The 26,328-nt window shown below is 53.0% G+C and overlaps 1 protein-coding gene across 2 annotated transcripts; it reads left to right on the top strand.

Moving 5' to 3' along the window:
• Nucleotides 1-1,035: 1,035 nt before the first annotated feature.
• On the top strand, nt 1,036-25,231 carry TBX4 (T-box transcription factor 4). Of its 2 annotated transcripts, XM_065732202.1 has the most exons (9): nt 1,036-1,221; nt 2,289-2,447; nt 3,187-3,281; nt 12,147-12,266; nt 13,731-13,878; nt 20,856-21,008; nt 22,326-22,414; nt 22,856-23,097; nt 24,302-25,231. In XM_065732202.1, exons 2-9 carry the CDS (start codon nt 2,292-2,294, stop codon nt 24,922-24,924), a joined length of 1,626 nt encoding a protein of 541 aa, XP_065588274.1. In that variant the 5' UTR covers nt 1,036-1,221; nt 2,289-2,291; the 3' UTR covers nt 24,925-25,231. The 2 variants fall into 2 exon arrangements, with proteins under 2 accessions (XP_065588274.1, XP_065588275.1); XM_065732203.1 differs by lacking the exon at nt 1,036-1,221 and having other exon boundaries at nt 2,213-2,447.
• Nucleotides 25,232-26,328: the final 1,097 nt, after the last annotated feature.

Genomic DNA, 26,328 nt, shown 5'->3' with positions numbered 1-26,328 from the left:
TGCCCCTTTGAGGCCTGGCGACCCATGGCTGCGGTCCACTGAGCCCGGTTCGGGTTAGCGGCCCCGGCTGCAGCCTGGCAGCCCCTCTGGCTGTCGCGATATAGGGAGCTGGAGAGCACTGCTGGCTGTCGCAACATGGGGCAGCACATCCCTGTGGGTATGCGTTTCGGCTGCGGGTGGCTGCGAAAGATCTGGGGCTGCTTTTGCTTTTGGTAACTGCGACAGCAGAGAGATGTGATCCACTGACTCGTGACTCCGTGACTCTCTCTGCTCGCTGTGTTTCTCCCGGCGGTGGGAGCCCCGAGAAGGACGCGGTCGGAGGGTGCGGGACGGGGAGAGCATCCCCGCGGCCGCCGCTCTCACCTCGGGGCGGCCCCGGAGGGGCGGCCCGGGCCCTACATCCGCCGCGTTGTGCAGTGCTCGGAGCTCCGCGCCGTGTGCGGGGGTGCAGCGCGTCCCCTCCATCGCGGACGGTCTGCTGGGGAGACCCGCACCCCAAATCCGTCCCGATTCCCCCGCTTGGAGCGGCAGGGACGGTTTGCGGTGCAGCAGGGCCCGAGGTCTCACACCCGACCCCCGACCCCCAGCCCGTGGCCTCTGTTCTGCAGACCCCGGTTCGCCCTTCCCCGCAGCCGGGGAGCACCGGGCCCGCCGGGGTCCGGAGGGGTCTGCGGGGCCGGGGGTGCCCCCTCCTTCCCCGGGGCTTCCCCGCAGCACGACGCAACCCGGGCGGCCCCGCTCGCCGCAGGCCCCGTGCGGAGCTAAGGGGAGGCCTCGGACCGAGCCCGGTGCTCCGTGAACCGGTGCTCGGTACCCAGGACCGGTGCCCAGCTCTGGGTCGGGGCCGTCGAGCGGGAGCGGGGCCGGGGCGAGCGGAACGGGCCCGGCGGAGCGGGCCGGAGCAGCTCTGTGGGGACGTGATTGACAGCGGCAACGTCAGCAACAGGAGGGGAAGGGAAAAGGGAGGGGGGAGACAAAGAGGGAGGGAGTCGAAAGGCCCCAAACTGGATCTTTATGGAACATTTTTCGCGAAGATCAAGGGAAAGTGAATCCGCGCAGTGGGGGATGCCCCGCACGCCGCTGCCATCGGGGGCCGCCGCGCCGCGCCCGTCCTGAGCGCCCCGCGCAGCCCCGCGCTGCCCCGCGCTCCCTTCATGCCGCAGCCGCCCCGAGGCGACGCCAGGAGCCCCTCGCTGCACCCGCTGCCCCTCGGCCGGCAGTGTGAGTCCGGGGCTCGGCGGAGGGAGGGAGGCAGGGAACGGAGGGAGGGAGCGCGGTGCGGTTCAGCCCCGCACGGCTGGCAGTCCCGCAGCACGCCGGGCCCCGGCTCCTGTCCCCGCGGCCTGCGCGGGCTCTGTCCCCGGTTGCTGCTTCTGATCCTGCCGCCCCGTCCGGGGGAAGCGGTGCGGAGCTCGGGCCGAGGGTGCGGTGCAGCCGCTGGGTGCGGTACCGCTCGCGCGGAGCCGGGCGGGATGCCTGTCCCCTGCACGGCCCTGTGAAGCACCGCTGAGGCTGGAGCTGGAGCTCCGTGGTACTCAGCCCTTCGGACGGAGGCGTGGGGCCGGCAACGGAGCGCTCCGTCGGGGCTACAGCTCCGGGGGACGTCGGCGGGTGTCGGGGCGAGCACGGCCGGGGCTGGGAACCCGCATCTCCCCGCGTCCGTCCGTCCCTCCGCGCAGTAAAAGTCGGGTTTGATGCGCGGCAGCCCCGGCGGAGCTGTCAGGCCTTATCTTTATTGGCTTTTCCCAGTCTCCTTCCAAGTTTAAGAGGGGCCCTTTTATCTCAAGCCCTGCACTCCGCATGTTTATGCTGCCCGGCTCCGCCGCAGCGCTTTGCCCGCAGCCCCGAGCGCCGTCGCTGAGCCCCGACGGGACGGGGGACAGAGGAGCGGCCGGGCCGAGACGCTCTCCCCCGCGGGTACCGGCCTCGTACGGTGGCAAAAAGCGGGGAGGGCAGGAGAAGAGAGGAAGGGTCGGAGCGGGGAGTCTGCGGCCACAACGAAACTGAACTGTCCGGGCCTCGGGCTGGAGCACGGCCACGCGTGGGCGGCCCCCTCGGGAGGGCAGGCGGGCCCGGCCCGGCCCGGCCAGGCTCTACCGGGCACAGCGGCTTCCCCCGGGGCCCGGGGTGTCACGTCCCAGTCTGCCGAGCGCCGGCAGCGGGACGGCCGCTTCAACAAACACCTCCGGGCCCGACCCCGCCAGTGGCTGTGTCCGGGACGGGGGGCTCGAGCCGCACGTAGCCCCCGGTGCTGCGAGCTAACGGTGCCCCTCTCTCCCCTCCCTAAGGAAATGCTCCAGGAGAAAAGCCTGTCTGAAACCGAGGAAGGGTTTCCAACAGCCCCCGCACCCGGCCATGCGGACTCCTCCGCGGGCTCCCCCGTCCTCGGCGTAGCCGGGGGCAGCAGCACGCCGCTCAGCAGCCCGCAGCTCCCCGACCCCGAGCAGGTACGCACGGACCGCGCCGTCGAGCAAACGGGCACTGCTGCCCACCGCGTCCTGACGGGCCGAGCAAGCCGCTTCTGCTCTTGCTGAGGCGCCGGAGCTTCCCTCGGCCGCGCATCTTTCGGGGCTGTGGTTCGAGGGATCGCAAGGAAATCGCTCTTTTTGATTATTAGATATCTTTTCCCCTCTGCTTATTTATTTTTCCCAGCACAAACAGGCCGCTCGGTGCGCTCATTCTGCACGGACAACTCCCGGGCAGGATCCGGCCCGGCGGTGCCTTTCGGCTCTGTTTTTGAGGTTGCTGCTTATTGTGGGATTTGTTTTATTTTATTTTTGTGGGGGAAGGGGTTAAATGAAACCCGGACCCCCGAGCCACGTTACCCCAGTCCCGCGGAAGGTAACGCGTCCGCGCAGCGCTCAGCGCCCGCCGTGTCCCTACGGCCGTTCCCGGCCCCTCTTTTCAGGGCCGTCGGGGATCTCCTGTGCCGTCGGGGTGTGGAAACCCCTATAGGAAAATAATAACAATAACAAAGCCTTTAAAAAGTCCCTTTGGCCGCGGTGCTCGGCCTGGATGTGAAGCTCCGCAATTAAAAGCGAGCACCCTTTGTTGCTTTTATTTTTGACCAATGGAGGTGGAATATTCGGGACCCGCTCCGCGCTGCAGCTCACCCCTCAGCCCCGGTGCCGTCGGAGGACCGTTGCCATTCTCATTCTCCTTCTTTTATTTCATTTTATTTTGCAGACGATCGAAAATATCAAAGTCTATCTCCACGAGAAGGAGCTATGGAAGAAGTTCCATGAAGCGGGCACCGAAATGATCATAACCAAAGCAGGCAGGTCAGTGCGCATCCCCGGGCTCTTTTTTCTTTCTGATCCGTATGAAACGTTCCCGATCCGGAGCCGGGAGCAGAGCCCCGCACTGTCACCGTGACGGCGGATTTCGGGGCGAAGTGTGCGTGTGTCGGAGCGGGGCGGCAGCGAGGTGCGGCTGCGGGGATGCGTTTAGCGCCGGTGCTGCTTTATTTAATTAATTTTCTTATCACTTAATAGATTTTTATGACTTTACCGTGATTGTGGCTCCGCTTTTAGATATATATTCCCCCTCCCCCCCCCCCCCTGCTCTGCGGGACATTCGGCACCAAAACGGCAACGGTGTGAAAGGTTTAGGGCGTGCTTTTAGGATCCGGAGCGGGGAGATTGGGAGGTACCGCTTCTCAATCCGCCGTGACCAAGTTCTGCGTTTCCTTAGAAGCGAATTGGGTCTGAATCGGGTCCGAATCGCAGCGCTTTCACTCCCGTGTGGGGGGTGGGGGTGTGCACAGGGCCCGTCCGTGCTCGGAGCGCTGCGGGGATGGCGGAGTGGGACACAAAGCTCTGAGCGACTCCGTCCCCCCCCCCATCCCCCCAACCCCACCGAGCAGAACATAACCACCGTGAGCACTCGGCGCTGAAACGCGTTTCCTTCCAACAAAGCTGCGCGCTGCTGCAGAAAACCAAAATTGCCCAACTTGGGTGTTAAAATAAGTTTAATTCATTTCAACTCATCGAAACTTCAGTGGGCGCAGAGACGGGGGGTCGGGATTTGGGGGGGGGGGGAAAGCCCACGGCCCACGTTTGGAGCCGGATTCTGCCCCATCCGCCCCCCCGGGAGGAGGTGCTGCTCCCTTCAGTTGCTCTTTGTTCTGTATACGAAGCGATCGCTCAGGTATCTCTGCTCTTATCACGTTGCGTTTCGGCGTATGAAATCTAAGGGCTCGTACTGCGGCTCCTGCTGATGGGAAGAGCCGGATCCGTTCTGCTAGGGCCGCTACTTGAAGCAGCCGAGGAGGGGGGATCAAGACCTCAAATATTTTACCCTTAATTTATAGTATCTGAGCATGTCTGCGCGGGACATGTAATATCTTTACCCAATTCTAGACCCTAAGCATCCCAAATGTGCATGTTATCTCTTTGTAAGTCTTAACGTGGATTGTTTAAACAAATCCATATGGATAGGGCTCAGCCCCACATTCTTTGTCCGGAGGAGCTGGCGGTGCACACGCACCTTTGTCCCGAGATGGGGCGGCTGGGGGGGGGAGGGGGGGCACGGCAGCTGGCATCTGCACAGCGGGACACGGCGCTGCTGGGTGACAACCGGCGCGACCAGTGCAGCCTTTTAAATTCGGATCCGTAAAATAAATAGATAAATAGATGCAGTATTATCAGTAAATTGACGATATATATGTATTTTAAAAAAGCAAAGCAAAGCAAAACAGAACAAAACCCTCGTGCTGAAATTCCCCAAATTCCCCTGAAACAAAACAAGAATTTCATTTCTTCTCACTGCGTCCGATTGAGAGCAGTCTCAAAATGCAGAGCGAGGTTTTGTCGGCGCGGGCAGCGAGGCCGGGGCCGGGCAGCTCATGTCCCCCAGCCCCATCCTTTCCTCTTCCATCCCATCCCGTCCCGTCCGGTCCCGCAGTGCTCTGCAGACCCCCCCCTCTCCCCCCCGGTGCCGGTACCGTGAGCAGAGCGGCCCCGCGATGAGAATGGCGAAACGCAAACCGTGACTTACGGCAGGTTTCATTCCCCCCCCCTCCGTGTAAACCGTTTAAAAACCAAAAGTGCCAATAGCAAGCCTCCCCGCGACCCAATTAAACAAACCGCCGGTGGATGGAGAATCGTGCGTACTTGTATTTAGCACCGAGGTGAGGAGGGGGGAGAGAAGGGGGGGAGGGAAAGCTGAGGATGGCAGGCACCGACGGGGCCCGCGTCCCCTCCCGGCAGACACGGGGATGCTCCGCGGATGGGACCCCGCCTCGCGGGGCTGCTCACCCCGAAGGGCACCGACGAGGACAGATCAAATCCCGATTTTTGCATTTCAGCCCCTCAAAAAAAACCAAAAAAACAAAAAAAAAAAAAACCACCCAAAACAAAACAAAAAAAACCCCACACAAAACAAAGCCAAACAAAAATCCAACCGACCAAAAATAAAGCGACTTTCGTGACATGTTCGCTCCGTGGGGAGGAAAGGCGAAGCTCAGCGGAAGCGTTAATTCCGCGGCCGCGGTGTAAAATGGGCTCTCTGTCTCAACGAGGCAAATATCGATAACGTTTATTTTTGGGGGGTGGGGTGGGGGTGGGGAGCGGGGCAGTCGTCGGTTTCGTTCTTTGCGGCGCTCCGCAGAAACGCGGCCACTATAAATTATGGGGAATTTAGGGCTGAGAATTACTTTGGGGGATTATTACTCCCTCTCAGGGCTGATCTGTAGGAGACATTAGGAGAGAGCAGCGAGCTCAGCGCTGCAATAGGAATCGCGTTGTTGCCAAGAAAGCGTGATTTATAAAGTGGAAACATCTTTAAAATGCGCTCGCTATCTTTTTAATGTTCGGCTGCTTCATTGTGGGAGGGAGGAAAAAAAAAATAAATGGGGAGAGATTATTTTATATTAAAAGGATCGTCAAAAGATAAAAAGTTTATGTTAGCAAAGTTCCCTGAACTCTGCGTCAAACCGCGCCTCCTTCGGCCGTAAAACCCCGCACCTCGCGGGCCGCGGCCGTGGGGCTCCACGCTCCGTCCATCAGCGCTCCGTCCCCGTCCTCCTCCAGGAGCTTCGCCCTAATTACCTATTTGCTCCGGGGAGAATTTTCTCGTGCCGCTTTTTGGGGGATGAACGTGCTGCTCGCATCGCTCCGTGGGCACCCGCGGGGCGAGGGGCTGCGTGGGGACGGGAGGGGAACGGGAACGGCAGTGTCGGATCCCCAGCTCCAGCCTCAACCCCGACGGGGCGGCCGCTGTCCCGGCTGCTGCGAGCACTCACCGGCCGTTCCCTTTGTTCCTACAGGATACGATTATCCCCAAATCCTCCCGAAAAGAGTTTTCCAGGCTGTTCTGCTCAGGCAAATTAACGAAATCGATCCTGAAGGGGCTAAAGGGGACACGCGGGGTTGCAGCGTGGAGTGGAGCAGCACTCCGGGGTGTCCTCGCAGCAGCCCCACGCTCCGTGCGGGGCTTTGCAGGGGCTCGGCAGAGCGGGGGCTGCTCTGGGTGTGTGGGTATGGCTGTTCAGGGCAGGGAGCACTTGGGGTACTTCACTCTGACTCCTCTTTCCCAATGTGACTTCATTTAACTGAACAATTGCTGCTGTTGGTGTTGGTTTTATTATTATTTTTCTTCAACCTCGCGGCAAAACCCACTGTGTCTCCAAATGCTGTGCTCTGTCTCGCCTTCCAAGCGCTGTTTCTGCAGGAAGTGAACGTTCCCGTCCTCACTCGGGGCTCTCCTTTCTGCCAGCCTTCAATTAGCTTTGGCCGTTCACCGGGGTTTCCAGGTGCCAATCTCTGTAGCTCTGCAGTTTCTATCCAGATGTTGCCAGGGACAAAGAGTTTGATGCAGCCTATGGCAGATCTCTGTGAGACAGCAGCTCATGGGATGTCTGCTCATGTTTACCACGAAGAAAAATAGGATGTTCCTATACAGCAGCACCACCTGCTCAGGGATGGGAGCAGGAGAGCATAGGATCGTCGGAGTTGGAAGGAGCCCTAAAAGGTCACCTGGTCCAACTCCTCCACAACAAACAGGGACAGAGATGCTGACCCTGAGCTCTGGGGAGGTTACAGGGACAGCCTCGATCCTATGGTAGCAGGTTCTGAGGAGCATATGTAGGAAAATATTGTGCAGGAAAAAAAAAGAGAGAAGAAAAAGGACTCAATAAAGTGGCTTGCATGTGTGGAAATGACCCCCCCTCCCCACCCCCCCTTTAGATGTTCAGGTTTCATTTTAAAAGTGGCTTATTTCAGTTTTAGAAAGAAAAAAATCTGTTCCCAATCAACTTTAGTAAACCAAAATAAAAGTAGTTTTTAGGACATGATGGTTTGAAGAAGTGTAACTGCTTTGGCTGCGCCGGTGCAGCTTTCCTCTGAATAATCCCCTAAAAGTTATATTTTCCATGGCTCCGTAGGGCATGTAGATGCCCAGTTCTCATTACAATTAAAGGGAAACTTTTGTCCAGAACCTTCTGAGGCAGCTACAAGAATCTCTCCTGAGCGTTTTTGATCCAAAAGCAAACCTTAATATCCGAGCTCAGCGCTGGAATGTGCGCCATCAACTTAAAACTTGGAAATAAAGCGGATATTTCAGGAATGCTTGAGCTGCTCAACCCTACATTCAGGGCCCCGGAATTACCCTCTCAGGGCAAAGTCCTGCAGGGGGGGAAAGGAGCGTCCTGCTGTGCTCTTGGCTGCTCTGCTAACGATGTCGACAGCTTTGGCAAAAAGAAGGAGCTCTGGCACGCCGGGCAGGGATGGGATTTTATTTTTCATGCTTCTATCCTTGCTGTTGGGCTTCTGAAGACTTGGGATGCTCAGAGCTATGCCTGTTCCCAAAGCCTTCCCCGGGTTGGAGCTGGGCTGTGGGGTTCGGCCATCCCTGGAGCAGAGGATGGAGGTCCCGGCAGCACTTCGATGCCCACTCAGGGGAGGACATGTTCCTCAGCCATGGAGGCAGCCCTGCAATTAACGGAGTCCTCAAGTACGTGAGAAACAATGTTTTATTTAAAAACTGGATGCCAGAAAAACAAAACAAAAAAAAGAATAAAATAGAGCCTCTCCATCCCAAAATATAAAAATCCCTTAACTGTCTGACCTTCTCATCACTAGGTCATGGTCCTGCCACCAGATAAATCTCTCCTATCTGCCCATAGACTGAGAGTTCAATGTTGCTTGTGTTAGTGACAGTGAATTTGGGGCTGAAAAATGAACTACTGATGAGAACTCCTGTTGAACCTGTATTGTTTGTTATTCTGAAGCAAGGATCTGGCATGGGCTAATCCAGCACTTCAAAGTTAACTGCTCTTACTTTGTATACAGAGCGTCATAGCGGAGTGGCGTGGGTGATAAGAGAAATAAGGGACTGAGGTTAGGAGACACTGGGAAAATGGGACCCTGTTGGAAAACTCTTTGATCTCTTTAAAGTATTTTCTGAAAGCAAGAATCTATCAAAAAGGAAATGCCATTTAAAAGCCTAAAAGAAACAGCTGACATCCCCAAATTTGTTTTAATCTGCCCTGGAGAATTTTATTTTTGAAGACGCGTGAAGTCAATGGAAGAAATATTTGTCAAAAGAAGGGAAATGAGGAAAAAGAGGAAAGTTCATCAGAATGAGAACGTGGTTCCTGGGGTCTCCACGCACCATTCCTTTCCCTCCTAACCACGAAGAAGAGAGGTGGCATGTGTAGGCAGGCACGACCAATTCTGAAGGGGAATATGGGGCCGTGTTTCCTTCGTTCTTGGGGCTGTAGGTGTGCAGTCAGCACCGGTGCTGTGGGAGCATTGCTGGATGCATCTCTGCCTGCTTCTGAGGAGGCAGCCTCCAGCACGTTGGCCAAGGGGTGGAGTGATGTCTTTGTTTTTTGGGTTGTTTCATGCCCCGATGTGCCATAAGGATCCCATCACAGACAGAGCTGTGCTGAAGCATCTGAGTGCCCAATCCACGCACTTTTCTTGCCCACCCCAACACGAAGGACTGCAAAATCACCGTCTGTCCTTGGAAATCTTTGCCGTGCTGGAAGTGCTGTCGAAAACAAGACTCCACCTTCTGAACAGCTGAAGGGCTTTGGGACATTTTTACCCCAGAGGGACAGAAGGAAGCTCTTGGCAGTGCCAGTGCACAGGACACAAGGAAAGCTCCAGTCCCTGTGTTCCCACGTGCTTCAGAGGGCACTGACTCAGCCCTTGGCAGGATGGGGTTTGGGCTTTGCAGGGCTGCCATCCCCTGTTCCCTATCCCCAAGTCCCAGTGCTCCTACACTGACCTGGACAGAGATATGGGTCAGATGCCCATGAGCCCAAAGGGAACTGCTGCCCCAGATAACGAAAGCGAAGCTTTTTTCTTATTGCTCTGATCCAAATCCAACCAACCAATTACATATTAATTAAATTTTGTTTGAACATAATAGGAGCCTTGGCTTCATGTCAATAACTGCTCCACGATTGAGGGGAATGGATACCAGTAGAATAAATAAATAAACAAGAGATGCTTATTCTAACAGTTCATTTTAAAACAATTTGTGAATATCACATAGAGATAAAATGTGCCTAGCATAAACTTAGCTAAGCAGTGACTGCTTCATTATCAGAACAAATAATTCACCAGCACATCATCTTTGAAGCTTGGGAGGGCTCTGGATTCATGCTCCTTGTTTATTTTCCTGGCTTTGACTGGTTTTGGTACATATCATCTGCACCAGGGCTGTGCCAGAGCCCTGCTGTGGGACACGGAAATGTCCCCATCCCTGTCCTGATGTCCAATAGAGGGGTTCAGGAGCCCCTCAAGGTGTGGTCTGCAAAGGGATGGGGAGGAGGAGAAGAGGCACATGGACACATCTGAAATTGGGGTCTGCCAACCCAGCTCTCATTGGGTGTTTGTGCAGGGCCATGCCTGTGTTAGGCCTTCCAAAACAAAGGGCATAACGGGGAAAAGCTCAGTGTGGGGATAGTGGTGGCATTTGTGCATGCTGGGACACAACATCCCAGGGCTTTGGACTCAAAATGAAGTTGGGGAGGCAATGGCTGAAGCTCTACTCAGTGCTGGGTTCACGGTTTGCTGCATGCCCAGTGCAGAACCCCACCAAGCTGCCCCCCAAAAAAACAACTTTACCTTTTTTCATAACCAATCTTGGCAGGATGGAGAGCAGCAAAGCACCCGGTGGAGCTCCCAGCCACTCTCGATGATCAAACCAACTATTGATGGGGAAAGTTGGCCAACGTGCCCCAACCTCTGCGAGAACACCCATCCACAGGGGAGCTCCTGCCCGGATCCATGAGCTGGGCAGGCCGATGCTGGCTGTGTCCCAGCGTGTGCTGGGAGCTGCACGGAGTCACACGGGTTGGGTGCTCCGTGCCCTTTTTATTCCGAAACGAAGCTGTGTGACGGCTTTGAGTCGGACGCGGCGCTCCGCTTTGCCATGCTTCCCCACCAGAAACGCACAGCCCGTGTTTGTATCCTGTTGCAAGGAGATATTTACTAAACCAGCCCCTGCCAAGGGGTTGAGAAATATGTTTTCATTAAGAAAATTAAACCGACAAATCCCTGGACGGCACATTAGTTGCCTATATACATATATATTTTCTTTTTTTTTTTTTTAAGGCCAAAACGCAGCAGCTAATAATAATGATGAAATGGTCGTGAGCAGCCAAATGACTAAAACCTACCCCGTGTTTTCCTGGAAAAGAATGTGGGGAGTTGGCAAAGGTGGCGGCGGCCGCTGACGGCCGAACCCAACGCTACCACCGCGAGATAGCGAGCGGAGCAAAAGTTAAGCAACACCTCCCATCAGATGCGGGTCCCCATTTGTTATCCGTAAAGAATTCAGGCTGTGTATATTATGGTAGTACTTTGGCTCTTTGTATTTATTTTAGAGGGCTATACGAAGGAACATTATAAACCCAGGCATGTCCATGCTGTATGAAGTCCATATGCCGGAGCTTAATTTTAAAATGCCATTAAAAAAGCACTTAACATTTACAGTAGATCAGCACGGCTACTTTAGCAGCACGGATGTATGATGGTAAATGAGATGACTGAGAAGAAAAAATCAGAAGCTCCATGTTATAAAATTCGGGTGCGACGCAGCGACCGTCGAATCGCATCGATCCCTCTGCTGGTTTTTAATTGATTTCTCCTCGTTTTTGGTTTCATTTTTTGAAATGTAATTTTAAGGCCCAATTTTTTCATTTATTTAAAAAAAAAAAAAAAAAAGCTTGGCATTCAGATTGGATTCCTTACGCAATTTTTTTCGATGTGTGAATTGGGCTGTGTATTCGCAAATTGAAATGTCCTACTGTATTTATACAGGTGCTTACCTGTATGAGGGCAAGGTTAAGAGGAGCGCAGAGTTTATGAATGAAAATCAAATACGGACATTGGTAAACCACCCCTTTTTAGTCCTGGCTAATTACATGGTAAACATCTGGAATTTATGCAGGGCATGTAAAAGAGTCGATTGAGATGATTTTGAACAGGGCCCATTTTGTTACCTTCTCCCCACGCTGCCACAAAATGGTGCTCCTGGACCAAGGGGGTGGCAGGAGGGCCTCTGGTGGAGCAGTGACATTAGGGCTCAATTAGAGCAATCAGTGACCGCAGCATGGAGACATTTCCATCATCCATCCCCTTGTGCTGATGGCAAGGAGATGTCTGAGCCTGCTGAGAGGCTGTCCTGGCCCATCGATGGAAGTGCACAACGGTTTGCTCTGTTGACTTGGTTGGTGTGTTTTGTTTTTAACCTGGTGAGGAGGAGGTTGGGAAGATGAAGCCAAGAGAACCACGGTGCAGAGGACATGAAGTGTCCAGCCGTGCAAATGCCAGTGCTGGTGCTCTCTGAAGGGTCAGAAATGTGATCCATTAGATCATATATACTGATGAAATATCAAAAGTACTATTTAATATTGCAACAATTTCTTAGATACGTGAGATATGCATAAGCAATAACATCTTTAACAATAGATGACTGTAGTGAAGCTCTCCATTCCCACGCACAGCCCACGCTCTGGAAGGGGCAACGTTTGCTCCAGCACCGTGCAGGCAGCAGTCTGCTTTATAGCTCCTTTGTCCCAGCGTGGATTCACCACATGCTGGTGGTGGAGGTCCCCTCTGGGGCACTGCTCTGTGTTTCCACCCACTTTGGGCTGCTCCCTCATGTGTTAACCCTTCGCTTTTCCTAAGGAGGATGTTTCCGAGCTACAAGGTCAAGGTGACAGGAATGAACCCCAAGACCAAGTACATTCTGTTGATCGACATCGTCCCGGCCGATGACCACCGGTACAAATTCTGTGACAACAAATGGTAAGAGGACATTTCTGCATTCGCTTTCCTTTCATTAAGAATTGTAGTAGGATGAATGGCTTGGTGTGTGATGCCAACGTCCTAGAGCTCTGGTACAGAGCAGCCATAGATTCAATGATCATCAGTGGCTGAAAGTTAAAACTAGAAAACGTTTGACTGAGTATCCTGGACAAGCCAGGTGTTGCCTGCTGGTAGATGTGGAGCTTCCATCTCCAAAGGACTGAAGGTCTTAGAGGAGATGCCACAGTTTGCTTGGCCTAGTGCAGGCATCCAAGGGTGCGCCCACAGCCTGCGTGTGCCAGGGGCTGGAGGGGGTGACCCAAGGGTACATTTTGGCCTTAAAATTATGAATCTATGGGAAATGGGAGAATTGGTACATTCCTTTTTCCAGCAGCAATATTTTACACTTGGGGATGAACGACAAAAAGTGGGAGAGCAGCTCCCCCACCCACTGCCTTTTTCCTTTTCATTCAGCATTCTTCCTCCAGAGTTTCTCCCTCTTTCATAATTCCCTCCCTTCGCTGTGTCTTTGATAGTAAAGTTGCTTAACCCAGGGGCAGATTTTTGCTTTCTGACAAAGGGAGTGTGGTTTTTTTTCCCTTTTGTTTCCCCCCCCCCAAAACCATTCCCAGCAGCCTCCCTCACTGAGAATGGGCTGTGCTCGCCCCGACTTTCTGCCTGCTCCTCATGGTGAAAAGACAAGAGATGGAAAACTTCGTACTCATTTCAATGGGAGCTGCGACATCCTATAAAACTGCAATAATTCATTTGCATATTAGGGCTGCTCTAGATTTTAAAAATTCCTTTCTTACCCCCTTTTGTCCTGCAGTGCTGTTGGGTGAGAGGAGTAGATGGAGCACGGAGCCCGCTTTGTGCTTTAACCATTAAGCCCTGGATGATGGATAGTTGTTAACTTTGTTTAATTTAGCTTTTGCCAGCCCTAGAGCTGTTTCCCCTTTTCATTTTATTGCTGCTGGAAAGTCTCTGTTGTTTTTGGTCATAATGCTTTTATTGGTGTTTTATGAGAAGAGAACAATACACAGTAATGGGGGAGCTGCCACGAAGCGATGCGCCGCGGTGAGGTTTCATGTCTGAATGCTGGCGGTGGGTTGGGTGTGTGGGTGTGGAGGGATGTGGGCGCAGAGGGGCAGCACCCACTCCTGTGCTGAGCACCTTCTGCAGAAGTGCCTTCTGCTGGCTGCCCTCGGAAGGCTTCGTGTTCTCCAAAGACCCAAGCAAGGTGTCCTCCTTGGCTAATGTCAACACAACACAAGGAGTCGGTGACGGTGCAGCTCCATGAGCTGTGACATCGGGACATGGAGATCCCATGGGCAGTGGGAGCTTCTCAGAGACCCACTGCATCCCCCAGGACGTGTCTGCTCTGGGGTTTGCAAGGAGGGGTCACTAGCAGTGCTTTCTGTGAGGCCGGCAGTGCTGCAATGTGTTTGCATGCTGTGCTTGCAGGATGGTGGCCGGGAAGGCAGAGCCAGCCATGCCGGGACGGCTGTATGTGCACCCCGACTCGCCCGCCACCGGAGCGCACTGGATGCGGCAGCTCGTGTCCTTCCAGAAGCTGAAGCTCACCAACAACCACCTGGATCCCTTCGGGCATGTAAGAGAGAAGTTCTGTGAGGGCAATCCTTTGGGTTGGGCCCGTCATGAGCATGCTGGGTGGGATGCAGGGGTGCTGAATAGGATGTTGGGTGGTTGCAGGGGTGCTGTGGGGTTTTCAGCCCGGCCATTGCCCCTGCTGCTTGCAGAAACAAGTTGCATGAAGGTGTTTTTCTTCAAACCAGCTTCGGTGGCCCTCTGAAAGATGGAGTATTTCACTTGGGAAATATTCATTCATGCGTACAGTGAATGCAGAAGTGGGAAATGGACAGTGATCTACCCCAGTGTGTTTAACAATATACCCAGATGTCTTCCACTGTCCCAGCTGAAAGTCACGTAGAAACAAACCAACCTCAGTGGCTGGAGAAAGGGAAATAGGGCGCAGAATTTTCTCTGTGCTCACCATCTTCTTCGAATTTCCCACTCCCAAAGCCATGTGCACATGTCCTGGTGCTGCACGGCAGAGCAGCCATGCCAGCCCTACCCCTGCCCCAGCTGCTGACCCCGCGGCTCCACGTTATCAATCACAGCCACTCCCCAACCCTCGCTCATCTTTAGGGGTGGAAGCAGCACGGTGGTGAAATGGGAACGGCCCTACAGGGTCTGTGCAGGGGAAAGCAGCTCCTCGTGGCAGAGCTGAGGTGTGCACAGCTGCCCAGTGCCCCTCACCGTGCGCACGTCCCTCCTGCACTCCCGTTGCATTTTCCCCTTGCTTAGCAGTGCAGCTTCGTATATATTGCTGTTTATGTTGTAAAACGTAAACCATAAAACGCACAGGATGTTCGGCGTGGCCGTAAAACAAACAGGATGTGCGGTGTTGCTTTTGCAGCGCTAAATGCTCGCTTCTCCCGGCTGTGTCGTTACTCAGCTGCAATTTTAACACTGCGTTCAGTGGGGAAGAGCCTTTCTCCGCCTTCTGGAGGCCCTCTGTCCTCCCACGAAGCCGTGCCGTGACACGGAGGGAGCTCACTTTGCGTGGGGTTCATCCAATTCTCCAACAGTTCCCCTCGAGGTCTCTGCATCAGCGATCTGCTTTTGGACAGCCTGGGTTCAGCACCCGCTCAGGGCAGGAAACGCTGCAAACTGCAGTGCTGCTGCCCCCATCCCCATCCCTGCGCAGGGCACTGCTTTATGCTGAATCACAGCTTCTCTCCTTTCTAGGAATCCATCCCAGCCATCGCTAACCCTATCTTGAAGCCGCCTAAGGCAGACAAGCGTGGAAAGCCACGCGGTTTGTTTGCTTCTCGTGCTCCAGTGCCACTGGACGGCTCTTTCCTTTTGTCAGTGATCTCCTCCAAACCTCAAAACCCACATCTCTGGGCTGGGCCGGGGCAGTGCTGCAGGGCATGGGCAGCAGCCCTTGTTCTGTGAGCCATGCCCTGCCCGGGTGCTGCGTCATGGCACAGCTCCGTGCAGTTGGTCAAGAAGGAATAGAACAGAAATGGAATTTTCAAGAAGAAATGAAGTGCAGAGCTCAGTGATCTGCCTGCAAACCCCCACGGGTGAGCTGCGGGAGCAGAGGGAACTTGTGCCCACTCACAGTGCCTGTGGGGTGTGGGCTCCATGCTGCTCATGGGGGATTTTCCAACCATGAAAGGTTCCTTTCACGTTGGGTTGAGCGGCCGAGTTGAGAATGGATTAAGAAATCAGCAGTCAGTGGGATGCTTGGCTTCAGGGGGCTTGGTCTGATGCTAGAGACAAACCAGTGTGTGCATGGATAGAGCCTTGGGTGACTGTCAGTGTGACTCTCTGGCAGCAATGGGCACACGGGGACATGGGATAGGGAGGTGGGAACATGAGGACATGGAGATGGGGACATGGACATCAGAACATGGGATGAGGACTTGGAAACATGAGGATATGGGGATGGGAACGTGTGATGAGGACACGGGGACATGGTGGCAGCTCCTGCTCGCTGTGCTCCCGGGCGCAGGACACGCATCCCTCCTCCCTGGGGAAGCAGGCTGTGCCCTGCCACGTGCTATTGGAGCCCTCGGCTGTGTGAGCCATCACAAAAACAACCGCTCGCTTGGAAGGGATGTGGGATGCTGGTGTGTCTGTCAGGGGTGAGCTCAGGGCACGTGGGGAAAAACTGAGCGAGTCCTGACAAATGCTTCCACGGTGATAAATGCCGAGGAATGGAATTGCACTTTCTCCAGAGGTTTCAAGTATGTAAACAACGGGGTGGAGGGTGCCCGTGAGACGGCCCTTATGGCCGCGGGGTGCTCGCTGCAGGGATCCTGGGTTCCTTAGCTGCTGTCTTTCTGGTTGGGTTTCCCTTCGCCTCTTGCTGTGAGGTGCTGGTGGAGCTGCTCGCAGCGGCAGCTCTCTGGTGGAGAAGTCGCTTCTTTTGGTTTGGCGTGCAACGCTGAGTTGTGCAGCATCGGTGCAAGCGCAGGGTGTTGGAGTTCGGTCCTCTTTGGTGGTGGTGAGCCTGCTGAGTGCAGCCCCTGCCCTGGGCTCAGCCCACCCCCTGGGCCAGCTCAGGGATGGTGAGCACATCGCAGCGCTGTTTCTGGCAGGCTGCTGCTGGGCCCGCATCAGTTGGAAATTACACTCTTTTTACAGAATACATAAAAATATTCCTGCGGAAAAACAGGCGAGGAAACAGAGATTAGAAGTGGAGATTGGCACAAGTGGCAGCTGAGGTTTAATTTCACCCCCCAGCACGCTGCTGCTGCACCTGCCCCACTCCCTGGGACCTCTGAGTCAGCGCAGGGCTCTGTTCCTGCTCCCGACCACAGCACTGGTTTGGTTTTGGAGGTGCAACCTCCTGGAGCTTAAGGCTGCGGGGGCTGGGGCTGATCCATCACTTCTGCTGACATTTCAAGTGATATTTCTGATTTTTCTTGGCCCAAAACCTCTGTTTTCTGACTTTACTCCTAAATGCTGATGAGTTTTTGTTACTTCTTTCTATATGTGTATTTTTTACCCTTGGTTTTATTTGGTTATTGCTTGGTGTTTCCTTCTCATTTTTTTTCATTCAGTTTCATCATCTTTCCCTCTGCTTGCCAGGAGCATCCAGGCCAATTAGATCAATTACAAAACCCCAAATTCAATTTAGGATTTGCCACTCTCTTGCTTCGTGCCTTGTAGCCAGGCCAGGTCTGTGCCACAGGGTGTCCACCCAGCGGCACGGCTGCGGTGACACTGGTGGCACCCGGTGCCCCCATCTACTTAGAATGTGAAAAAAAAACCAACAACCATTTTGTCTAAGTTTGAAATCAGGTTTCAGGGGAACTCATGAAGAAGATCTCGGTGAGAATACCAAAGAAAAAGTATCGCCTTTCTTATAACCCATCAGTTTTAGGTGATGTCTTCTAGTAGTGTTATGGTTGAGTGGTGATGTCCAGCAGAGAGCTTTGTGCTGGTGGCTTTGTTTCTGCACCAATGCAGCTGTGCTGTGCTGAGGCCATGGCACACGTCCCCATGATCATGGGTATGTGTCCCCCTCCCCAGCATCCCTGTGCCAAGAACTCAGGAAACTCCACTGCCCATTTCATTTGACATTAGGCAACGAAGGACCGAGAAAGCAAGCAAGCAAAAAATATCACAGCGTTGGCCCTCACGCAGGGAACAATTTGTCTGAGCTCATGTTGAATCTTTTCCCAGGATTTTCCAGCCTTCCCCTCCTCTCCCTGTGGTGCAGACTGCCAGGATGCGCTCGGCGTGGGGCGGTTCCTCCGGTTCTGCTCTGGGTTCTGCTCCTACAGCAGCGTCCTGGGGCCAGATGGGAACGCAGAGGGTTGGGGCAGGTGGTGATGGAGCTGTGGAGGTTGAGCACAGTGTTTGGTTGGGGATATTTGCATTGTCGTGGGCAGGATGCGACCCCCAGGCACGGGGCTGGGCACTTCAGTCTGAAAAGAATAGAAGGAAGGAAGAAAGAAGCAGAAAAATGCACGAAAATGAGAGATTTTCTATTAGCTATGATGTGATTCCCCTGGGAGCAGCCATAAAATTATGTGGCTTTTTCGTAGCCATTTACTATTCAATATAAAAAAGGCAGTCGCCATGGCAACCACTGCATCATATGATATTTGATACCTTGGAGAAACAGGGAGTGCTCTTAAATCAACTCCCCAAATTTCAGATGGAAGTAGATAGACTTTACTGCAGATTTTGGGGATGGTGACGGGGCCGTGCCCAGCTCCGGCCCTTTTGTGCCCCATCCTGCAAAGTGACAAACTTGGACCCCGCAGGGTGAGACCCTGAGATGCTCACGCAGCGTTTTCCGAGCTGACATTAAATGCAAGGAGCAAATGACACCATTATTTGACATTTGCTCTTGAGTGGGAAATGCCAAAAAAAAAAAAGGGGGAAAAATATGAGAAAGAATAAAAAAAAAAAAAAAAAAGAAATGAACTATATTACACTTAAAGTTCCAGCTGCCAACGGTGTCATCACTGCAAAGGAGTGAGGCAGGGGGTGGAAAATCTCAAACCTGAGGGACTTGGGGCCGTCCATGGCCAACAGTGGGGCACGGGGCAATGTCAATCCCAAAAGTCCGAGTTCCTCGTGGCCGAGCTCTGTCCCGTCAATTAAAATGCCTCTCATTTTTTGACACGATTCTCTAAGTTAATCTTTCCACTGATGTTCGTCACTGCAGTGGAATTTACATTTGTTTTGTGTATTTTTAGCCAGCGACCCGTTTTCCACAGCAGCCTTTAGAAGTATTTATCCCGAACCGCTGGCGCAGGCGCGGACGTTTACAGCTGAGGCCTGGGAGGATTTTTTGAATGATTTTCAGGGGCTTTGAGTGCACGGTGCTTAAAGCAATGGCGATCAAGCAGGATGTGTGCACACTTCTTAGTTTCCAGTAAGATGGAGGTGGGAATGCAGACAGTGGACAGGTCAACCCAATGCTTGCATCCTGCAGCTGGACATGGTGAATATTTCACCCTGGGGTGAGGGATGGAAGCACTTTGCACTGGGTTAGATTAAACTGTTCGGGTGTTTTTCCCCTACAAATATCAAGCAGCTCAAAGTGAACCTCTGGGAGGATTTGTAGGCACGGAGGTAACCATGAGCATCTGTAATCCTGAAGGCTTCTTCCAGGCTCTGCAGAGCCGTTTTGGTGCTGGAAATGGCTCAGGACAAAAAAAAATAAAATCAAATAAGGGGGCTTTCAAAGGGATCCTTATGGCCTGGAGGGTACTGCTTTGGAGAGAAGGAAGGAAACAGGCTGCTCATCCACCCGCTGGAAATCTGATGTTAAATGGGTTTCTTGTTCCGCCATTGACCTGCTCTGCTTTGGAGCCACACGTTGCCTTGCCAGACCTGTGTGGCTGGGGACAGGAGGTGAGCAGAGCTCAGCTTCCCTCAGCTTCTGCTCCAGACAACCCTTATTTATCAACCCTTAATTATTGAAAATGGACGTGCCCTTTCTTATGAGCCTGAGCCTTCTGGCGTTGCTCATCTCGGCTGTTTTACGAGAGGCCGCTACATGAAAGCACAGCAAAAGCTGCAACCCAAAACCTGAGCCGACCCTCTCAGCATTACAGCCTGCGTATCAACAGCCACAAAGTGCTTCGGAGACGTGATGCAAAGCTGATAAAATGCCAAAAATTCCTCATTCTCTCTCTTGGGGAGAAAGGAGGGTTGTCTGGAAAATGTCAACAATAAAAATTGTGTTTAAGTGGTATATAATGCAGTCGGCTACTGTGGGCAGAGCTGTGTGGCTGGATGGAGGGACATGGGGAGCATGAGGCCTGAGCAGCGCCTCCTGTCCAGCAGGACTGCAGCGCTGTCAGGCTGGGCATGTTCAGCTGATCTTGGAATAAACTTCTTTCTTAGCAATCTTCATTTAAAATGGGCTAAATCCACACTTCACATGAACTAATATGAATTGTGGTTTTGCCAGTCCATCCATCCATCCATCCGTTTGTCTGCCCATCCATCTGTCTTCCAATTCTTCCATCTATCCTTCTTCCATCCACCCACCCACCCACCCACCCATCTCTCCACCACCCCTTGCAGACACAACCTGTGCAGCATTTCCTTCCCATCCCATATCCCCATGGGGCTGAATGTGTCCTCTCAGGGTGGTGGCCAGGCTGGGGACAACCCAGCCCCAGGAACAGCTAGGATGGGGGCAGCTCCAGAAGACAGTTTGGGAGTGGGAAGAAGAGATTGAAGAGTGGTTCGTTGAGGAAACCAGAAGCAAAGAAATTTTTCTTCATTCAGAGGGAGGAATTGAGGCTTTTCTTCAAACCCATCCCACTCCTTAGAAGAAAATCCATTTCTTAAAACCATTTTTTCTCTGTCACATGTGGGCACAGCCATTCTTGTGGCAGAACAATGCGGCACCGATCTCTTCGTGCCTTGGCAGAGCCCAGAGCTGTGCCCTGCGTGTCCCGGCCGCAGCGGGGCTGGGGCTGAGCACCCACTGCCTCCTGCAGCCCCTCCTCACCATTCCCTGGCCACATCCCACCTGTGGGGGTACCCATGGGGGTCTGCTGCACGGCCTGGGGAAAACCTGCTGCTGGAAGCTTTCCCTTAGCGGCAGATAAAAGAAAAACACATGCATTTTTATTTTTATTTTTTTTCCCCCTCTGTGGTTTCTGTGATATACGCATTTTTTTGCTTTTGCTATTTTTCAGCTCAGTAAAGAATTTTATGAGGAAGCTTTATGGACCAGTCTGCTGGTGAATTATTCTGCAGCTTCAACGTGAGCTGGGAAAAAAATTTATGGCTTTTTTTTTTTTTTCCACCCAGGCCGGCTCTGTCCAATAGCAATAAGAAAAGGAGCATTTAGCAGAAAAGCTCCAAGTTCAGCACGGCAGCGCTTGCCAGAGCAGCAGAGACCCTCTCTGCCGCGGGTCGTATGTTATGCAATGTTGTTTTCCCCCACAGTTCGAAAGCAGAGCTGAAGTGTAGCTCCAGTGGGCTTTGGTGTCCCACTAGCGAAGCTGTCAAGTGGCCAAGACGTGTCGTTTTTACTAAATTGGATTGTTCACTTGAGCACCAATTGTTTTCCAGATCATCCTCAATTCAATGCACAAATACCAGCCGCGGCTGCACATTGTGAAGGCGGATGAGAACAACGCTTTCGGCTCAAAGAACACGGCCTTCTGCACCCATGTGTTTCCAGAGACATCCTTTATCTCGGTGACCTCCTACCAGAACCACAAGGTATGGCACTTTGGGGTCTGAAGAGGCTCATTCTGGGCTGTGTGCTCTTATAGCTTTGCTTGGGGAGGGCGCAGAACTGCGCAAAAAAGCTGAGTTTCCTCCGCAGCTCTTTAATCTTAAAGAACAACTGGTGGGCCAGAGGATGCAGCTAAGGGAAAGCACACCAAGTGCTGGGTAGCTGCAGCCTGGCGCACCCTGATCATCCAGGAACTAATGAATTGGAGAGTAATAAACTCTAAGATATCATTCAAAACAGTGAGCAAATCTAATAATGGCTGGTAAAGCTCGCTCATACACCTACAGCAAAAAGTAATCATGGCATGCCTGTTTAGCAAGACACACAAGTGACCATAAAACTGAGCTAGGAGTCTGCACTGTGGTCAGGAGGTGAAGGCAGAAGGGGGCTCCGGGTGTTTGTGCTTTGTATGGGGGGTGGGCACAGAACACCAAGGGCTGGGGGCTGTGTGTTGGGTGAGTGGCACAGGGGCACACCGACTGCAGGGTTGGGATTTTCCATATCATTTCCATGCGCTGGGTCGCACTCCCACTTGCTGTGATCCCCGAGTGCCTCTTTCCCTCCTCCTCCTCCTCTGTGGCCATCCTGGGGCGATCCAGCTGAGGATGGGTTGGAAAGATCACTGAGACCATCTGGTCCAACCACTGACCCATTGCCATAGGCACATCCCCATAGCACAGCCCTGCAGCAAGGTGGTGCTGGTGCTTTGGTTCCCAGTGGGGAACAGGGCACGGTGTGTCCCAGCACCATCTCCATTTCTGCATCTTCACAGGAAAATCTTCCAGAAAGTAGGTGAACTTCTTCCTGTCCTGTAACCTGAGCAGATGTCCGTGTGTCCTTTGAGGCACACAGTCCTTGCGAGATTTTGCAATTAGCATGCAGTTAAAAGGCTCAGAGTAGCAGCCTGAATGTGTGTGGTATGGTAAGACAGGGGAAAAAAAAGGTCTGTATTCAGGCACCAAAGTGAATCCTGTTTGAAAAGTTGTAGTCATTGGTATAAAATGACCAATTGCCCAAACATGGTTAACCAGAAAGGCTCGAAAGCGCTTATTTAATACCTCCTTAAAATGTCGAGGTCAATGGAGCCTTTCATCCCTGAGGTCCCCGAAGTGCTCCATAAACTTAATACTTCCACTGTCACTGCTGTGCGTGGGCAGGGGCTGGTGGTGGAGTGGCAGTGCAGGTGATGGTGATGTCCCCTTTGAAAGGAACCCACCGGGCACCAGAGGGCTCAGTGCTGCTGCCCGTCATCGGCACCCGATGCCTTCACACACTTTCCACTTGCTTTCCTTCTCTTATAGATAACACAGCTGAAAATTGAGAACAACCCATTTGCGAAGGGATTCAGGGGAAGCGATGACAGTGACCTGCGCGTGGCACGGCTGCAGAGGTACGGTTGGAGGATGGGTGGGCTCTGCACCAGCGGGCTGAATTTGGCTGCTGCACATGGCCACGTGCTGCCCAGCACGCACTGCTCGGCCCCTCTGCCCTTGTCTTACTGTCAATGTGCTGCACCTCTCTGAAGAAAATTATCAAATACCACAGTGATTTGCCCCTCGATTTTGCCCCTCGATTTTCTTGTATTTGGGGGCATCAGGGCGTTTCGTGCCCTCCCTACCTCCGAAAAGCTGTTCCTGTATCCAAGTGACACACTCTGGCTGCTGTCGCAATGCTTGCCCACGCCCGAAGCATTCTGAGGGTTAGCTCATCGTGCTTGGCAAAGCCATGGAGCCGTTGGATGGGGATGCGCTGGGGCAGCCAAACTCATATTTCATCCTCCTGTTCATGCTGATGCTGAATGACTGGCATTAATTTTTCTCGCCTCCTTTAGCAAAGAATACCCAGTGATTTCCAAAAGCATCATGAGGCAGAGGTTGGTGTCCAGCCACGGCCAGCTCTCGACCAAGCCAGATGTTAACCCGCTCCATGGCAGTCACCAGACCCTCCAACACTATCAGTATGAGAACGGTGCTCACATGCAGTTTGCAGCCTCAGATACTCAAGATCTGTCACTCAACACCTTCACAGCACAGAGAGATTCAGGGCTCTTCTATCACTGCCTGAAGAGAAGAGGTAACTTGAGTTTACAGCTACAAAGTATTGCAGCGGATAGACCGAAGAGCACCGAAAGCTTACCCATAATCCCAGTTTGTTTTGGATGTGTCTCTTAGGCCTTAATCTGCAAAATGATCAAAGTGTTTTGCAGGGTCAGGGCTCACAAGCTGGATTTTTGGGCAGTCGTTAGTGGTTTTGTCCCATAGAAGGCAAATTCAGGCTCTGAGTTAAAAAAAACCCCACAATCAGTGCACATAATTCAAATGGAATGAAGCCACACCGAAAATTAATCGCTCGTTAAATCATCTGAATTAATAATATTTGTTTGGAGGAGGCCTTATCTGCCCTGAAATGTCCTGACATGGTCATTAGCATTAAGGAAGCTGTACCAGATGAGCACTTTTCAGAAGGAGCCATTGTAGATATCTCAGTGCAGAGCAGTGGGACGGCGGTGGCCACGCGTCCTTCTCCTTATCAGCCAGTCCTAACCTGAGGCGAGCTGCAACTGCGTTCTCTTCCTTTTGGCCCAGATCAGATGAGATCATGGCATGTTTCAAGTTGGATGGAAAATTATTCACGCAGCCAAATCCTTCTATTCGCATGTCTCATTGGCCGCTAATTTATTTAAGCTGTGAGAATCCTCTGATCGTGGGCAAATGAGGAATCCAATACCACCAGGAGAAAGGACTGTGAAATGTGTCCTTCTAGCAGATGTTTAATTTGCAGATGGTTTCATAAATGCAGCATAAATACCGACCAGCTAACGAGCTCCCGCATGTGAGGCTGAGGAGAAGGATGGGCAGCTGGGAAAGGTCTCCTTTATCTTGAGATACTTCTGCAGCTTTTGACGTGAATATCTGGGAAATGTATAGTGATCTTGGTACTGACAGGAAGGAAGGCAGCGATAAGACCCTTTCAGAGACTTCTTGAGTTTGTCAGGAGTAGCGCTGCAGGAGTGCCACGGACCTCCGTTATCTGGATGAAGGTGAAGTAATCCCTGATGTGAGAACAGTCACTCACTTACCCTGATAAATGTCACCGGGGTTCTTGGGAGGGTGATGGGATCACTCCAGTACTTGCAACACGACGCCTTGTTGATATTGCACGTTGTCTTTCTGAACCGAAATGCTCTGAAAAAGAGCGCCGGGGGTGTAAAGGATCAATCCTGCATTCAGAAGTCCCATCCCCACCCCATTCCTGAGCTCTCTTTCTTCTCCCTCAGAAAGCGCACGGCACCTGGACCTGCCCTGCAAGCGCTCCTACCTGGAGGCCTCCTCATCGGTGGGCGACGATCACTACTTCCGCTCCCCGCCGCCCTACGAGCAGCAGATGCTGAGCCCGTCCTACTGCAGCGAGGTGGCCCCGCGGGAAGCCTGCATGTACTCTGGGTCAGGGGCTGAGATCGCGGGCGTGCCGGCGGTGGACGACTTGCCGCCTCCACCTCCCCCGCTGAGCTGCAATATGTGGACTTCAGTCGCACCTTACACCAGCTACAGTGTTCAGACAATGGAAACTGTGCCCTACCAGCCCTTCCCAGCCCATTTCACAGCCACCACCATGATGCCACGGCTCCCGTCCATCGCGGGGCAGGGCTCGCAGCCCCCGGGGAACAGCCACTTCAGTGTCTACAACCAGCTGGCCCAGTCTCAGGTTCGGGAGCGTGTCCCCCCATCTTCTTTCCCAAGGGAAAGGGTGCACCCATCCGTGTGCGAGAGGAAACCGCCTTCCCCGCACCTCAACGCCGCCAACGAGTTCCTCTACTCCCAGAGCTTCTCCTTGTCGCGGGAGTCCTCGCTGCAGTACCATTCGGGAATGGGGACAGTGGAGAACTGGACGGACGGGTGACTCGGTGGGCCCAGCGGTGCCGCAGCTCGCGTTGCCGCTCCGGGACGGTGCTAAGGCAGCGTTATACCTGTGGGTAACTTGCACTTGGGTGAGACGAGCATGCATTTCCCAGGGGTGCGTGCGTGCGGGAGCGCTCAATTCCGGGCACGCCGAGAACCGACTCCTGGATCCATCAGCCTCTGACTGACTTCCAAATGAATTAATTCTCACGTCTTCGTTAGTGATCTGGTAGAACCCGTCTTCTAGACTAATGAGTGAAGTCACCTGCCATTCGCTTTTTGCCCATAACAGTAAACATCCATGAGCAAATTTTGGTTCTCTGGGAAAAACACGAGCTTCACGTGTATGGTACTCGGTTTGCGAAGTCATAGAATCCCCCAAACCAAAGGAAAAAGCAATCTGTTGGGCTGTGTAGCTCCAGGACTGCCATAGCAGCATGTGTGAGGCTCTGTCCACCTGCAGAAATTCCCTTTCCTGCGATGCTGTCCCCTGGCACAGCGCAGAGAGGAGAAGTGCCAGTGCACAAATGTCCCTTCTTCCCCCATCCATCGTGGCTGTGGGAGACCGAGAAGTGAAGCATTACGCCCCAGGCCAAACAGCAAATGAATTGCAGTATTAGGAACAGACCCAGTGTCTTCAGACTCTGTTGATCAAATCACACTTGCTTATTGCAATATATTTATGAAGTTTAAGCTTAAAAGTCGCTAATACTTTCCAGAAAGGGTTTCTGTATTTGCTGGTCCTTCATTTCTTTCGCATTCAGCTGAAACGCGCCTTTCTGCTATGTGTTTTTTGGTTTTTTTTTTTGTTTCTCTTTTGCAGCTAACTCGGGAAGAATTGTTTTCAGCATACAGGAGGCATAGAGGTCTGTAGTCGTGGGGTGGGAGCGGGAGGGGTTCCCGTTGCCTGTCAGGCTTCACAGCACACAGCTGTTTGCAGAACAGGTAAAAATCTGTAACCAGTGTATAGGTTGCTACCACTGCATACTGTGGAAGTATCTGGACCTGACTCCGTCTACGCTGACTTTGCCTATAGAGTGCCCCTAGGAGGCACTGAGAATTACAGGGCTGACTCACGTGGGAGGAAGCTGTGCTCCTTATGGACCAAAACTCCCTCTGATTTCACCCGAAAAGCCCCAGAGCAGAGACTGCGTCCTCCTCCGTGCTGCTGAGGTGCACAGCGCTGGTGCCGGGAGCTTTTTCCACCGAAGTGCACAGTACTGAAGCTTTGGTCGTGAACAGGGGGTTGGGTCTGTGCTTCCCAACCGGGCAAAGGCAAAAGGTTGAAGTACCAACTTGGAAGTCGGGAGGAACTTCTGCGTTTGGATGAATCCATTCAGGAGAATGAATCTTGGATGAATCTGAGGAGAGGCCGATGAACGAGGGCAGCTGCTCGCAGAGAGAG

This window comes from Cyrtonyx montezumae, unplaced genomic scaffold, assembly GCF_038088225.1.
Source record: "Cyrtonyx montezumae isolate F1298 unplaced genomic scaffold, pur_monq_1.0 scaffold_15, whole genome shotgun sequence".
NCBI lineage: Eukaryota > Metazoa > Chordata > Aves > Galliformes > Odontophoridae > Cyrtonyx > Cyrtonyx montezumae.
Note: the sequence above shows the minus strand (reverse complement) of the source record. Positions and strands in the feature narration are given on the sequence as shown.

Excerpts from the sequence above, each read along its gene's own strand:
- TBX4 (XM_065732202.1), top strand. The coding sequence starts at position 2,292 with ATGCTCCAGGAGAAAAGCCTGTCTGAAACCGAGGAAGGGTTTCCAACA. Across the intron at positions 3,282-12,146 it reads ATCATAACCAAAGCAGGCAG|GAGGATGTTTCCGAGCTACA; the intron begins GTCAGTGCGCAT and ends GCTTTTCCTAAG. Across the intron at positions 12,267-13,730 it reads AAATTCTGTGACAACAAATG|GATGGTGGCCGGGAAGGCAG; the intron begins GTAAGAGGACAT and ends CTGTGCTTGCAG.